General features: G+C 43.5%; 2 protein-coding genes across 3 annotated transcripts in view; one reads left to right on the top strand and one right to left on the bottom strand.

Annotated features, from left to right (window-relative positions):
- On the top strand, nt 1–13,380 carry N4BP2L1 (NEDD4 binding protein 2 like 1). 2 transcript variants are annotated; one of them, XM_065678421.1, is made up of 5 exons: nt 1–182; nt 6,554–6,678; nt 7,492–7,580; nt 8,803–8,879; nt 10,855–13,380. In XM_065678421.1, exons 1-5 carry the CDS (start codon nt 139–141, stop codon nt 11,108–11,110), a joined length of 591 nt encoding a protein of 196 aa, XP_065534493.1. In that variant the 5' UTR covers nt 1–138; the 3' UTR covers nt 11,111–13,380. The 2 variants fall into 2 exon arrangements, with proteins under 2 accessions (XP_065534493.1, XP_065534492.1); XM_065678420.1 differs by lacking the exon at nt 1–182 and adding an exon at nt 389–603.
- BRCA2 (BRCA2 DNA repair associated) overlaps nt 13,301–16,196 on the bottom strand; it is a 25,363-nt gene continuing 22,467 nt past the window's right edge. The window contains exons 17-18 of the mRNA XM_065678412.1: nt 15,471–15,617; nt 13,301–14,038 (exon numbers count right to left, since the gene is read on the bottom strand). Coding sequence (XP_065534484.1) covers nt 13,511–14,038; nt 15,471–15,617 — 675 coding nt within the window. The 3' untranslated portion in view covers nt 13,301–13,510. The remainder of the gene's footprint in view (nt 14,039–15,470; nt 15,618–16,196) is intronic.

Genomic DNA, 16,196 nt, shown 5'->3' on the forward strand with positions numbered 1-16,196 from the left:
TTCCCTTTCGGGTATGACCAATACACACGGGCAGCACGGGGGACTGAACGCTTTCAGCACTGGCTTATATTCTCCCACTTTTGAGGATTTGGGAGTTAATCTTGATTTTTAAGTTATGAAAGATGTCTCTTTGGGCTAATGTTCCGGGTAGAAGGCCAATGCCATAACTGCACGGTTTTGCGGTAAGAGCAGCCAATGTCCTGTCTTTCCTGTATACTTCTCCTTCAGACAGCTTTCGTTTTCGCCGGGGAAGGTCTCTGGAGCTTGGGACTGATCCCAGGTCTCCCCGCACCGAGGGGCGCGGGTTTCCCCCACCACCCCCTCAGTGGACGACACAAGCCGCGGCGGGGGCCGGGGGAATGATCCCCGGGGCAGGCTCCTGAGCGGCTGCCCGGGCTCCCTCCTCCTCCCCGCCGCTGCGGGCCGGGCCGGGCCGGGCCGGGCCCGGCTGCTCCCGCCCCGCTCTCTGCCGGGGCCGGGGATGGATGAGCGGCTGGTGCAGGCCCTGGGGGGGCTCAGCCTGCAGCCCCGGCGGGGCCGGTTCGCCGGGCGGCTGGTGCTGCTGCGGGGGCTGCCGGGCTCCGGGAAGAGCACCTTGGCCAGGTAAGGCGGTGGCTCCGCAGCCCTTCGCCCTGCTCCTTCTCCTCCTCCTTCGGCTCCGATCGCGGCTCGGCCCCCGGCGGGCCCCTCTGCAGGGTCCGTGTGCCGGGAGCGGTGCCCGGGGGAGGGCAGGAGACACCGTCACAAACCACGCGAAGGCGGGTGAGGCACCGGCTCAGGGCTGGTTCTGGCTCAGGGGGAGGTGGGAGCCTCGCAGGACCCCCCGACGAGTAAGCACAGGCGTTTGGAAACCTCCTCTGCCTCCAGGAACCGCTCAGAGCCTTTCTGCTGCAGCTGCCTGTAACCGAACTGTGAATGTTGTTGTTGGGAGTGAGCAGTACCGGAAGGGATGTTTATAGTAAGATGGATTAAGCACCACTCCAGGGCAGCTGTTTCTTCTCTAAGAAGTGCCAGACCAGTCCCTTTCTGGTGGTGGTGGGTTTTGTTTGCTTGCTTGGTTTTGTTTTGTCTTGGATTTGTTCGTGGTTAATCACACAGTAAAGCACTGCCTCTGTGACTGTGAAAACTGATGACTCTGACTTGTGTTTTCATGGTGTCCAGCATTCCTGGTCAGACCTATAGGGTGTATAAAGTGGGCAGACCAGTCCACTCCTCAACAGCTCCAAGTCTGACTAAAAATAAGTGGAAAACCCCAGAGGGGAGTGCTGGGAGATGGCACCGCAATGGGCATGATGCAGCATAGCCCCAGTCTGGTATCACAAGATCTCACAATCCAGTACCTCACCCACTCTCCATCAAAACAGGAACACTCGCTGTCTTCTTCCTCTGCTTGGCTGAGGAGCACACGCTGGGATCACAGGCTGCCAAAGGAAGGGCTCTGCTGCGGAAGGTGTGTGAAACACGGGGCTAATGTACAGTTTCCTCTTGTCACTACAGTCCTTCCTTCACACTGTGCTTTCTGCCTCACAGGACTTGGGCAAGACCAAGTTTCTTTAATGAACAGCCCAATGCAGTGTTTTTACTGACACCCAAATGTGTTCTCCCGAAAGAGGTTGTGTAAGTTCTTCTCTTACTACAGAGCCTAATGGTTTGAGGCCATATTCTCAGGCAGTGCAAATAACTGACTCACCTACGTGCTTTTTGGTTAATTATTAATGACAGATTTACAAACCAGTTGTAAGTATTGTTTTAGTCCCTTGCGAAATGAACGTTTGAGGAACTTACTCTGTTTCTAGTCCCTGTTAATGATACCATTGCATTAGCCGGTGAGCAGCCCACAGATCGAAGGGCAGCTGTAAAAATAGTATTTGTTGCCTCTCCGTTGACTCTGCCTACACTGTGGAAGGACTGTGCTACCAAACTTCTGAGATGTGCCATTCCCACGCTGTGTACCCGCTTGGTGTTGGTGAGCACAACGTGCTGAGCAGCGCAATGTCTGCTGAAAACTACTGCAGCAAAGCTCAGGGCAGGATCCTGCTGGAGGAGGAGGAAGGTGATTATTTATTTGCAAAAGCAAACAAAAAGGTTGTCCAGAGAAGTTGCCCCATCCCTGACAGTGTTCAGGGCCAGGTTGGAAAGGGGCTTTGGAGGAAGGTGTCTCTGTCCATGGCGGGGGGGTGGAACTGGATGAGCTTTAAGGTCCCTTCCAACCCAAATGATTCGGTGATTGTGTGACTTCAGCTCTGCAGCACCAGGCAACACAATGTAAACACTAACAGGCGATTCTCCTGAACGTGTTTACCAAATGTGACCTGCAGCCTGATCCCATGCAAAGTTCTCCTGCGCTTCTCTACCCACTGTAGGTGAGACACCCAGGCATGCGGGGTGCTTTGCCAACAGAGCTGCTGGCAGAGCAGGGCAAAGTCAGAATGACAAGTCCTCACCATGCGGTTGCTGAAACACAACAGCGTTTCAGTGCTAGTGCTGGGCATGTGCTCCAGATCTCATAGTTCTCATTTTCTGCTGAAGCTAAAGGCTTCCAACTGCCACAGAAATGCTTTACGTCGGGAAAAGTGACCAGAGCAAGTGGTTTCATGTGGTGTCAATACCTATGTATTTTGATCTCAGTTACATTGGAAGTAGACTGAGAATTTACTGGCTCAGAGATCTAGCCAGCAAACCATCCTGTTGCCTTCTGAGCACTGGAAATGTTCCTTCCAACCTGCGTACCCGGCTCAAATCAGAAATCAATCCATTTTCAGATTTTTCTGATGGAAAAACTTGACAGCCTATGGAATACTGTTATGGGTTTTTTTTTCTCTCCAATAATATTACTAGTGATCATGGTGACTTCTCCCAAGTACTCTAATGCATCCAGCTAGTTGAGATCCTGAATATTTGTCTATGCATATAGTTAAAATCTGAAATGATTGTTTGAAAGCACTGAAGATGCTCTTTAGAAAAAAGGGACTTTAAAATGGAATAAAGCATGGGAACAGATCATAGCTGAATAATAGAGGAGACTCTACTCACTGAGGCAGTTGTTACAGTGCTGCTTTGATCAAGAGGAAATGCAGCAGTATAGAATCATTGAACACCAGCTTAGAAGGGACCTCAAAGATCATTTGGTCCAACCTTTTAAGGCAAAGCATGGCCTAGACTAGATGTCCCAGCACCCTGTCCAGCTGAATCTTACAAGTGTCCAATGTTGGGGGATCCACCACTTCCCAATGGAGATTATTCCAATGGCTGATTGTGCTCACTGTGGAAACTTTTCCTCTTGTGTCCAGTCAGAATCTCCCCAGGAGTAACTTCTATCTACTACCCCTTGTCTTTTCCATGTAACTGCTTGTAAAAGGGACTCTCCATCTTCACTTATCCTTTGTATTTTCCAAAACAGCAGCAAACTTATCTTTAGCAAGATACAGAGCATATCCTACTTTGTATTTACTGCAAGGTAGAGAGCTGTGACGCTGTGCAATTAAATGTCCCAAGTAGGCAAATTAATAGTGAACCTTTGACAGGTCCTGCTTATCACAGTGCAGCCCTTTAAGTTCAATGGCTATTTTTAAGAAATGCAAACATAGCTCATATGTACCCTTTGATCTTGCAGAGATTTCATTTTGCTTTTCCTCCTCGGTACGCTTTACACTTTATGGATCTAACAGCACCGGGTAATTTTCTTTTTACAGTGCTGCATTTACATTACAATGCAATAATTAATAACACTGGGCACAAATCCTCCCATTTTGCACAGCTGGGGTATATTTTGCTAAAATACAGGTGTATTTATTGCATACAGGGATTAGAAGCCCAATGTGATTATGTAAACCCCTTCTTCTCAACTCACTTGTGGGCCTGTGTAGGTCAGAGAAAGCTTATTTCTGAAGGAACATACTAAAGAGATCTGGGGGCCCTTTGGAAGCATAAGGGACGGAAAAACCTTCACAGGCAATAGGCGATTAGAGAAAGTGGTCAGTGTCAGTTTGGGTGTTTTAGAAAGCTAAAAGTGAAAACCAGCAAAATAAGCAGAAGATAAAACACCTTTTCCCCACTTAACGTTTTCTTATGTTGCTGTTCCCAAATGTGACAGTAATTCATAGCTGTTATCACATTTTGTGTCCTATTTTTTCTCCTTTGAAGCACAAGTTTTATCTACTTTAATTACCAGTGATATGAGGACAGTAGACTGAGTTTATAGATAATCATGTACTATTTAGGTTGCTTAGGGGTTAATATCAAAGTCCTCATGCGATCCTGCATATATACGTGTTAAAAAATCATTAAGGCGTATGCTGAGAAAATAATCGTTTAAAATTGCACTGGTCAAGAACATTTTTAAAGGAAACATTGAGCAAGAAAAAAACCAACCCTGGAGATCCTTCATTAATGTGTACAATCCTATGTGCCTATTGGTAGCTAAAGGGCTGACACATATTTTAGCACAGCCAAGTTTTTAGAGAAGAGGCTGTGATGCAGGTGCGTAGAGCAGAGGGAAAGGTGAGGTGCTGAATCGTATTGAGAGCTGAACCCCTCCGTTCATCAGCACAGGAGTAACCAGGTGAGCACTAGGTGCTCCCATGCTTTTCATTACAAGAATTGTTTGCCCGGGACCAAAAATAAAGCAAAATAATTTGACTCTTTGCTAACTCTTTGCAGCGTGGCTTTGTTAGATCTGGTTGCCCAGCAGTGATTATGTGAGTAAACTCTCTTTAGAGCTGGAAGATAATATGTGGGTGCTAAATGATACGTAACAGTGGCTACAACCCAGTCCCAACAGTCGTGAGCCTCGTGGTTGCTAACACAAAATGGCATTAATTACTCAGCAGATGGTAGGAGTTACAGTGGAGGCGGAACAGAGTCAGCAGCTGACCTTTATTTGGCTAAATGCGAAGTGCAATCCTAGTGAAGAGCTGCTGCTGGCATGCAGATTAGGGTAAAAATGGCAAGTAAATGGTTGGGGCAGGGCTGGAATTAAGATTTTTTCTGCCTGTGGCTGTTTTTCACTGATAACCTAGAGACACATTTTCTCTTGCTGTTGCTCAATTAGATAAGACATTGAGAAATAGTTGTTTTGCAGCTTATGGAGATGGAAAAGAAGAAGTTTATCAGGGACTCTGAAACGAGTCCCAGGACTGGAGACCATGTGTGGTGTGAGATAGCAGGGCAGCAGCATTCCTGTCTGAGAGCTACAAGGTTCCTCAGCTGACCTTACTTTCTTTTCCAGACATGTTTTGAGCCTTAGGAAGACAGTGAGTAGTGAGATTATGCTGTGGGCTCTCCCTGGTTTTATGCAGATAAAATCTTCCTGATTTCATCCCATAACACTTGTTTTTTCACTGAAGAATCTGGACACAGATCTGGGTTACACAAAAATGGGGACACAATTTTGCACTAAGGTCTTCCCTTATGCCCTCTAAGGACTGGCAGAGGAATGCTTCGTATTTAAACCAGCCCATGAGCCAGCACTTCCACCTCCTAAAGCCAGTCACAGCCCGTGAGGCAGCTGGTCAGCTTACAGCGGGACACCCACATGCCCTCCATGGGTATCCCAGGGCTGAACGAGCATCGCTGTGGGCTGCACACTGGTGCGAAGAGAAGAGGGGTTGCCCTGCTATTGTATTTGGGGCTGCCAATCCAGACAGCTCAGACTTGTTTATAAAACCTGCTTAAATGCTGAAAATAAATAAAAACTACTCAACACTACAAGAGGAGGATTAAGTAAAACAGAGACAAGGGAAAAGCAGAAAAAAACCCATGAAGTTGCAACAAATACTAAGAAATATTGGCTAATCACTCAGGTACGTGTTTGCAAACTAAAAAATAAAAAGTATTATGTGCTTTGTTGCAAAAAAAACCCAAAAAACAAAAAAACCCAACCCAAAACCCCACCCAAACTCAAAAACTCCAAACTAAACCCAAAAATCCCAGCCAGCCAGAGCAGTGCCGTTATAGACCGCCTTAACTAAATGACAGATCATTCCTCCTGGTTACCTTCAGAAATCTCTCTACAGCAAAACTCTTACCATCAAGTTGTCTTTTGAGCTCAACTTCCGTGGGATTAGCAGGTTTGGTTTGGGGGTTTTGTGTTTACAATCATACCTTCTCAGATAACTTGTGAATGCTCCATCCCTGGCAGTGTTCAAAGCCAGGTTGGACAGAGTCTTCGGTGAGATGGTTTAGTGTGAGGTGTCCCTGCCCATGGCAGGGGGGCTGGAACTAGATGATCTTGAGGTCCTTTCCAATCCTAACCTATGATTCTAACTCAGAAAGGAAGCTGAATATATGACGTGACTGAAGACTTGCATGTTGTGAGTCTGGTGTAGATTTCTCTGCTGGATTAAAGAAATCAGGGCCACACCTTTAAGCTCCATTCTTTTCCTTCTGTGTGTCCACCTACTGATGACATTACTGTCAGATCCTTTAAACTGGGGTTTTACAAATGAATCACTATCTGCAGAGCACTCATAAAGTGTGTGTTAATGATGGGCTCTGTGAAAGCTGTTCGTTAGCCTATGCTAATCCTTCTTTCATTATGTTTCTTTTGTTTCAGACAACTGAAACGTGACTATCCCGGTGCTGTAGTTCTTAGTACTGATGACTTCTTCATTGAAAATGGCGTATATGTGTTTGAGCCTGACTTCCTAGAGGATGCACACAAATGGAACCAAAAGAGAGGTGACTGAACTTGATCCAGGGGTTTTAGAGAACAGTTTTGCTTTCCAGTCTGTCTTTAAAGTTAGCCCCCCCAAAAAAATATCTGGAAGTGGTGTCATACTACAGTTCATGGGTACTGATTAGGAAAGTACATTTACCACTTCTGAGTTTATTTCTTCTGGCTTATAAATGATAGAATTGTTGGTGATTGATAGATGTTATTTTAATAAGTAAACCAGTGACTATTAGGTACCAGCAGCTGGCCTGCAGATAACCAGCCCAGCGGCGGCTCATTACAGCTGTATGCACCACAGCCGTGGGGCTGTAACTTCTTACATGTCTGTCCTGACTTGGAAGGGGTGTTGCAGGGGGGCAACTAGTGATAGCCAGAAGGAAAACTTGCACACCTAATTATAAGTTTGAGAATGAAAGAACCCAGCTCTCTCCCTCAGTAAGAAAAATGTAATGTGCTTTTGAGGCTGTGCTCTGAACTCATTTCTAGCAATGGCAAACATACTTTCAGATCTTGTAGAAGGGATCTTTAGCAAATGACAGACATTTTTAGCTGTTTCAAACACATGGTGCTACAATACTGCTAAGCATGTTTTATGAGAGCTTCAGCTTGTACCACTGAGCAGAGTCAGCGGCTGCAGCACCTCCTCTAGGAGAGCACCTGTGGGGCACAACCACTGCTCCCATTTGGGTGGCAGCTGCACCAAATGGTGGGGAAACAAGGGTGCTAGTGGTGGGCAAAGAAAGGATGCTGTGGTAGTGAGATCTGGCTCAGCCTGTTACTTAATACGTTTTAGCTTTACTTAATGTGTTACATTACAGCACGCAAAGCAATGAAGAATGGGAAAAGCCCGGTTATTATTGATAATACCAACATCCATGCTTGGGAAATGAAGCCGTATGTGATAATGGTAGGGAAAGCTCTGATTTATTGCTTTTATATGCTCAGCTATGACATTCATGAGGTGATCTGACTGAAATGGTTCTTAATGTGGCTAAGAACAATTACTTCCATTTTCCCTTAGTTCTCTGATTATAGTTAAGGATTGATATTGTGGCGAAGTAGGGGAAGAAGTGCCAGTGTAGCTGTTTTATGTAGTCCGCTATATAGCTCAGTGAAGGCAAAGTTACTTGAAAGGATCAACAGTCTTTTGAACTTGCCCTCTTCTTGGCAATCAGGATGTCATCTTCTTCCTCAGCAGTGACATGAATTAAACAGTTCCCAACCTATTGTTGACAAACGCAACAAGATATGACTTACTTACAATTTTAGTTCATGATTTGCAAGAAGTACACCATAAAGAGCTTCTGAAGGTGCGTTGGTATCTCTTGTCAGGAGTTCTGGCAAAGATGGCTGTATTTTAGTGCAGTTTTGTACTGTGGCCTGTCTGCTCTCACTTCTATTCTTGGGTTATGGTCTTGTCAGTTAAGAAATTTGTGTGTAACTGTTGCCTGTAAGGGGAGCACAAAAGAGGCAGGGATTTCTAGTGGTGCTGGAGAGCCTGGGCATGTCACCCCAGCAGCAGTTAAGAGTGCTTGTGGGTGACTCAGAAGCACATGAGAGCACAGTATAAAAAGGTAAACAGTATAAAAGGGCAAAGTATAAAAAGGTGAACAGGCTTCCCTGACACCTTTCCGAGAAGACAAAAGCAATCAAACCCTGTATTAAATACATATATGTACGTTTGTGTGTGTGTACATAAATATAAAGCAACACGCTGCATTGCTCTACCTTGGAAAAACCTGAAGCCTGTAGACTCGGTGGCTGGAAATAGCACATCTGACAGATGCTGACCTCACACTCTGGGAGCTCCAGGCTGCATGGCCAACCTGCAGCTCTTGAACCATTGGTGGCTTCCAAAGTATTCAAGTGCTAGGATGCCATTGCCGTGGGGGATAGCGACTGGGGCAAGGCTGAGGCAAGTTTTCCTGGGAGACCCAAACCCTCTGACTGTAAGAAAACAAACTTGCTGGGCCTCAGAGCAGCACCTTGGTGGGAGTCATCGTTATCTTCCTGTTTCTGGCCCCTGATACATGTGGTACATCTCTTAGATAAAATCTCTGGGTGTCTGGAAGATTGGCTATTCCTGAGCTTGGCAGCCATGCATCTAACTCTTCTGTGTCCTTCTTTAGGCACGTGAAAACGGATATGAAGTTGTATTCCAAGAACCAGACACACCCTGGAAGTTCAATGTTCAAGAACTGACGAGGTACATCTCTTCGATATAGCAGACAGCTTCTTGTTTTATTTATGTGGTCTGAGAAATGGCAGCCCTCTTCCTCTTCATACACGCAAAAAAGTAACCTAGCAAAGGACAACAGAAGGGTTGTTCTGGAAAACGTCAATTACTCAGTACCTGGCCTGAGGTGAACTCAGCCCTGAAAAAGCCTGACTATGAGGTGAGCCAGGCAGTAGAAAAAGCAACCCCCCTGAAGCGTGTATTTATACTGCAAGCTTCTTGGGGCAGGCATCCTAATTTTCACTCTGTATTTTGAGCAGCACTCTCTCTCTCTTTGGGCACTAAAAGATGTCCAAGCACTACAGACAATACTCAGGCTTTTGTTCTTAAAAAATCTAACCGTAACAAACATGGTCTTGCTGTAACACCATTGTGTATGGTGCTGGAGTGTGGGCAATAAATGGAGCTCTAGAGGATCTTTATAAAGATCTTAACATGCAGACACAGAAGGGATATAATGAATATATCAAAGCTGCGTGATGTGGTAGGATACAGAGGGAGCCAAATACAACTCTAAGTATGTTTTGCTAGTGGCTGCAGGGTTAACGGTTACATCACTGAGAAAAAAATCCATGCAAGCTAATTTCCTAGCCTTTAACCAACCCGATGTAAAGTACATTACAGTGAATGAATAGTGCACTCCCATCTACTAGATCCAGTAGCTAACACATTATAACTTATTACTGCAAGAAAACAGGGCACAGGTGTCTAATCTCAACCAATTGACTTGTTTTGTGCCAGCTAGGAACTGAAGTTAAAAATCAGTGCTGCACCTTTCTGTGTGTGACACATAGCAGAGGGTGGTGGCCCTGCACAGTGCTTGTGGCTTCAGGGTAAGGCAGGATACTGCAGGTGGCAGTGGACAGGTTGGGGCTGAAGGCAGGTGAAGGCACTTATGCCCTAGCATTCAACTGCAAGTGTCAGCTGTTGCTTCACCAGCACCAGCTAGGAGCATTTGGAGGGCATTGCTGCAGAGGCAGATTTTACTACTAATCCCTTATTATAGGTTGAGCTACCTGGTAGCTTGTACTTTATTAATCATATGAAGCAAGCTGGCTTTTTACAGCAGCACTGCAATGCTAATCCAAATATTCTCGGTCTGGAGGAGCTCTTTGGCAGATGATTCAGGGACAGCTGATGGTTGCTTCCCCTGTGGTCCCACACTGCATCCTCACCAGCAATACAGTTTGTGCTGGTTACTGGGCGCAGGTGGCATGGGTGAGGGCACTGCCTGCTGCAGGGCCTCAATTACAAATTGTTAACTTGTTAAGAGTTAAATGGCAAAACGAAAGATATTCTGAGTTTGCAAACACACAGAAATTTGGAGTGGTCTTTGGGAAAAGCAATTGTTACTTAAGTGTTGAGAGAATGCAGCTCTTTCTGGTCTATCCAGGAAGCCCTGCGTGTTTGAGCTCCCCTCCCTCTCAAACATGTCATTTACCCTGGAGCCTGAACCACATCAGGTATGATTTTAACACACCTGTGCTCAAACAGAGCAACCTTATTTTAACCACTATACATGGTGATTTTAAGCCAGTGCCTGGGCTATTTACAGCCCTTGCCTGCATTTCTCCAGATGTACAAAAGCTCACCCTGAGGCTATCAAGCCATTAGCACTAAACTCCAGAAAACTATATATACACTATATATATGCATTATATAATACAGAGGTCTTCTACATGGCACTGTCATTTCAAAGCATTTGTCTAACTTCCTGTGCCCTGGCTACCCACAGTAATACTCGGGTTACCTTTTTCAGTTGTGACATAATGTTTTAAAGAAGTATGTGGAAGAATACAGCAGTTTGGGAAAACAGGGCCAGAAACAGATCAGCGTGGTTGTGAGCCATTATTCTGAACATGTTGGGAACTGTAGCAAGCTTCAGATAACCTCTAACACACAGGCAGCTAAATACTTGTATCTTCTGTTAATGTCGACTCTACAGAAGAAATACTCATCACGTCCCTCGACAAAAGATACAACAGATGAAGGAACAATACGAGCACAATGTTACCTTCCACAGTGTTCTTCAGTCCGAAAAACCACGCCGAGATGAAAGAAGGTCCCGTGAACCAAACGCAGCTTACAGCATGGGTGCCCATTCCTGCCCACCTCCAGCCCTCTCAAACAGGAGGCCTCACGTGGCGCATACAAGCAATATGCCTTTTAACCGAAGAGGTGGATTCCCCAGTGGGTTTTAACTATCAGGGTATAAAAGTCTCTAGTTGTACATCTTTTTCTCTAAACTATTTTTTATTCTTGTATTTTTCTACTATATTTCTAAATTACTTTTATTTCTTGGAAATATTCTAATGCCTCTGGATTATGATCTCACAGCTTTGCATGACCAATCTAAGAGCACTATCTCCAGCACAAACTGTACTCCCTCTTGTCCCACTTCCTTCATGAAAATCCATCCAAGCTTACAGTGATAGTTAGTGGCTGTGCCACATGGGTTCTGTTTGGTTTTGGTTTCCTGCATCACTCTCCGTCCCTAATAGATAACAACAAATATTCCTAAGTTAATTCCTTCTTTCTTACAGGCCATGTGGCCAATTCCTTCTCCATGCAGTTGTCATTTCTTGACATTTTAATACTTCTGGCTGTATAACCTTTCATATCTTCCCACTCCACCCTGCCTAGAGCATTATTGCAACTTTAAGAGATGCAAAGTGAATGGTGGAAAAGACAGCTCTAACAGATTTTAGCAAGATTTGATGCTGTTCCCTATTCCCATCTCTGCTGTTTGGATACATGCTGGTCTTTCTTACCCCAGCTCTAGTGGAGCCAAACAGCTTCACCAGCCTGGAGGTGAAACTTTTAACATACCAAACGGAGCCCTTTATCTTGCCATAGGATTTCTCCTGAAGACATAGGAGTTCACCTGGTCCTGAGACAAGTCCATACAGAGGGGCTTCTAAAAGGAAACATTAGTATCAGGCCAGTGCTTGTTAGCTTCTAAGTAGGAACAGAGCTACAGGAGCAGATCCAAGTAGCTGAAGCACAAGTCTACCAAATACCCAAACTAACTTGGTACAAAGAAATTACTTCAGAAAGGGGAAAGAATGTTCTTTTAAGGGAAAAAATCAATTCCTTGTTCTGCTGAGTGCTGAGAAGCCACTGACTGATAGATAGGTGAGAAGCTATCCTGCAGGGATTTTATCCATAGTTAAATTCTGCTGATTATGCCCTCATCAAGATGCCTCATGAAACATTTTTGAAACGCAGCATTTGTGATGGCAATTATTTTTTAAGTGTGTGTGGATTATTAAGCAGTGCTTATAAAACAGGGCAGCTGTGAGTTATTTTGCAGTAGGATATGAAGACAGCTCGCATTGGCTGTTAAGAAATACAGGTAGAGCTGCTATTCATCTAGCAATTCAGCCAAGAAGCGTAAAGGTATAAAGAAATCTACTGTTTCAGGGCACAAGACAAGCCCTCTTCAGGACAGAGTAGATGTGTGAAATGAATTGCATTTTCTACTCAAGCTGCATTTAAAGAAGTAATAACATCACTGTAACTAATTATGACCTAGGGGTCTAGGGAACCTGGCTCTGCCATGTTGCACAGAGGTTTACAGAACTATCGGCAAACCTGTGTCAACTCTCCAGGCCTGCTACAATGTCCAGCTTGGCAGCAGGAGCCATTCCCAGCTTGCCACTTGAGCCCTGAAAAGTTGTTGAGTAGGAGCTGGGGGTGGCCCTGGATCTGAAACATCCTCCCTCCTTTGACTTGTGTATGGTGGGAAACAGCAGGCAAAGGGCAGGCTGACAACAAACTAAAATGTGGAGTTGGCAGCCAGTCGAGCAGGACTGCTTCCCTCTCCAGTGGAGAAACTCCAGTTTTGAGAAGTTTAAATTAATGAGAACGAAGTAATGAATTCAAGTACTGACTCACTCCTAGCAGAAGTGATGAAATTAAACATCTGATTATCTTTCATGATACTGTGGCCTCAAGTGATTCTTTAAGGAGGAGCTCCTTGGAAATGCTGACCAAGGATCTATCATTAATAACTCTGTATGGCATTTTGCTATGAATCAAATAATAGCTGTCCTCTAAACCTATTTTAGCACTATATGGAAAGTTCCAAGGGAAAAGTACAAGAACTGTGTCACAATTACAGAGCTGTATTTCTGAATTAAAGTGTAATGTTTGGTAACAATAAACCTAACAGAATTGTTATGCCCTGTGCCACTTCTGACAGCCAAAGAGCTATTGTAACAAAAGTGATTGCTTTAGACTGAAACAAAGATCCTGCTGTAATTTAAGAATCAAAGTAATGGTTTAAAAAGTGTCATCAGACCTTCAGCCACACTGATGCTATTGTACAATATATGTTTGTGTGAGAAATGAATAATTACTCAACTCCAAATTATTTTGCAGATGAAATGTTGTTTTTATAATACAGCTTTATTAAATACAATCAGGATTTAAGGTACAAAGTGTAAAAATAAACTGAATTTGAAATATATACAGTACTGTACATGTGCATTTAGTAGCATTTTCAGGGGTTTTGTCTCTGTAGCATTCTGTGGGCTGGTAACAAGTTGTCAGGTTCCTCCATCCTTCTGAAGAGCCTCAGCTACTTCAGAACTGCTTTTTTATGAGTTATTTGCTTGCTTAGTAGACCTGGAATTATTTTTGGGTAAAAGATTGTCAGACAAATTAGTAGCTATTGTATTGCTGTTTTCATTTACATACTCAATCTTCTTTTCTTCTGGTAAATTATTCATGAGTGCTTGTGTATTAATCATTGCAAGTTCTTCATCAGCAACCAGGTCGTTCTCAGGAAGATGGGCATTTTCTCTCAGCTTTCTACAGGGGGTGACATGACCAATATTCTGATTTGTTTCTTTTGATGAATTGCTACGCTGTAAACCCAAACTCCGTGGTGGCTGAAATGCTCTTTTTAAAGATGGAGAAATTCCTGAATACATTGGAATCAGTGGTGGAGGGGCGGGTATGCAACTAAGGAAGTCCATGGCTTTTCTCTTCTTGCTGCTTTTGGGATGGTCATCATTAATTGTAGCAGGTGAAGATGTTTTTGCTGACCCTCGTGTGACGAATTTCATATTTGGTGTGCTAGTTGACAGAGGGCTTGGATGCTTTATTTCAGTTTTAGAAGAGATCTAGTTAAAAAAAAAAAGTTTTGTGTTGAACAGAATGTCCTATTTCATTAGCTTCCTCAATTACTTCCACAAAACCGCATTTTTGTACCAGCTTTTCCCCTCTATGTCATAGAATCATAGAATAGTTAGGGTTGGAAAGGACCTCAAGATCATCTAGTTCCACCCCCCCTGCCATGGGCAGGGACACCTCACACTAAACCATCCCACCCAAGGCTTCATCCAACCTGGCCTTGAACACTGCCAGGGATGGAGCACTCACAACCTCCCTGGGCAACCGATTCCAGTGCCTCACCACCCTAACAGGAAAGAATTTCCTCCTTACATCCAATCTAAACTTCCCCTGTTTAAGTTTTAACCTGTCATTCATGTCAAACTTAACATCTGTTTCTGAGATCTAAGCTAAATGTATGGGAATTTTTCTCTGCCAGGTGGTAGGAAATCAAAGCACTCATAAAAAAGGAGCTAAGTCTTCTATGGCATTGGATATATCCTCAACCGGTTGTTAAGTAGAGAAAACAAGGAAAAAAATGTGAAGAAAGAAAGGGATAGAATTTAGACCAAAAACCTTGAAGATAACAATACAGGATAGACACTGCACAACAAATCATTCAAATATATGCTTGAGAACCTTTAACATCTCATTTGTTTTAATTCTGTTAACATATTTAATAAACAGATATAAACAAAACCTTCATAATTAGGCATTAGCACTCCCTCTGAATTGGAGAAGAATGCCTTATAAGCTTAAATTTAGTCCCTAGGAATTGATACCACCAGTGCAAGAATGATGCAACTAGTGGCAAGAAAGACTTTTGTTCTAACTGCACTCAGTACTCACATCACGAACAACTTGTCACCAGCAGCCATCATGGGAAACTCTAGTACTATTTAACTCTATCTTTGTAAAGACTTGTATAAAATGTAAATATTAACTAGGTGATACCTCTCCCCTTTTAATCCTAGAAATAGTGAAAAATACCTAGGAAAAGACAACCAGGAGGTAAATTCTCTAAGCAAAGACAGTAACTGCAGAAAGCTATGAAAAAAAAAAAAAAGTGAAAATCAAGATTTTTCCCTCCTGTGACACCCTGTCAGATAATCTTCACGGTGTGACCAAGGAAGTGATAAACCATCTATAGGGAAAGAATGACTCATTTTACTCATAAAAAATTCAGAATATTTAAAGTGTGATGTGAAAACATAGGCCACAAAGGGAGGTTTTCATGTACCACGCGGAGGAAGAATAACCTACAGTTCCTCCTGGGGCATAATAAGCACAGAGAAAGCTAATCATCTTGCACTGCCCTGAAGAGAATGTATGGAGCTGACTGAGAAGTGAGACCACTCCCCACAGCTACCAGTGTAAAACTTGCTTATATCCTTACTGTATGTACTGTCTGTATAAACACAGTATTAATCACCAGAAGCTTACCAAACTTTTATCCTCTGCACATGAGCTGCAGAAAGGAGAGGGGCATTCCAAGCCACATCTTTTAGTTAAACTGGGTGTAAGCAAGAGATTTCTTTGTAGCAGATTCATTAATTTACTTTCTGCATCAGAGCAAAAGGAGGCCACATTCTATAAAGGAAAAAACAGTTTACAACGCAGAATAGTTGCTTTCAAATTGTGTAAATACTGTATGCTCACAAAGTACTCAGGACTTTGTTTTCTCATCATAATCCCACTAGAAGTTCATTTTATATCAAACCAACAACTTTTAAGACTGCTGCACTTTCTGTGGAGGGAAGTATCATAGCCTCCACTTATTGTTAACAAGAAAAAAATCCTTTTGTATTTAAACTTATTTTTCAAGAAGTGGGAATGCATGACCAGGACATGCTATTTAGCACAGCTAGAAAACTGAAATAATAAATTAAATCAACAATTCAATATTGAATATGTTCAGTGAGCAAGACAGTAAATTCCAACTGTTAAAAGGCTAGAGCAGAACTGTCCATGAGAGATTCCCTATTGACACGTACAGTATTTTTTGCTAGCCAGAGAAGATTCTGTGGCACATGTTAAAGACAGTGTAGGTTAAGCAGAATTAAAAAAACAACCAAATTAAAACAAAACCAAGACATTCAACAGGTGATATGTTGAGTCAGGAATGTGCAGGAAAAGTGCATTAACATCCTACTCTGTCTCCCAGTACCA

This window comes from Lathamus discolor, chromosome 4 (genome assembly GCF_037157495.1).
Source record: "Lathamus discolor isolate bLatDis1 chromosome 4, bLatDis1.hap1, whole genome shotgun sequence".
Classification (NCBI taxonomy): Eukaryota; Metazoa; Chordata; class Aves; order Psittaciformes; family Psittacidae; genus Lathamus; species Lathamus discolor.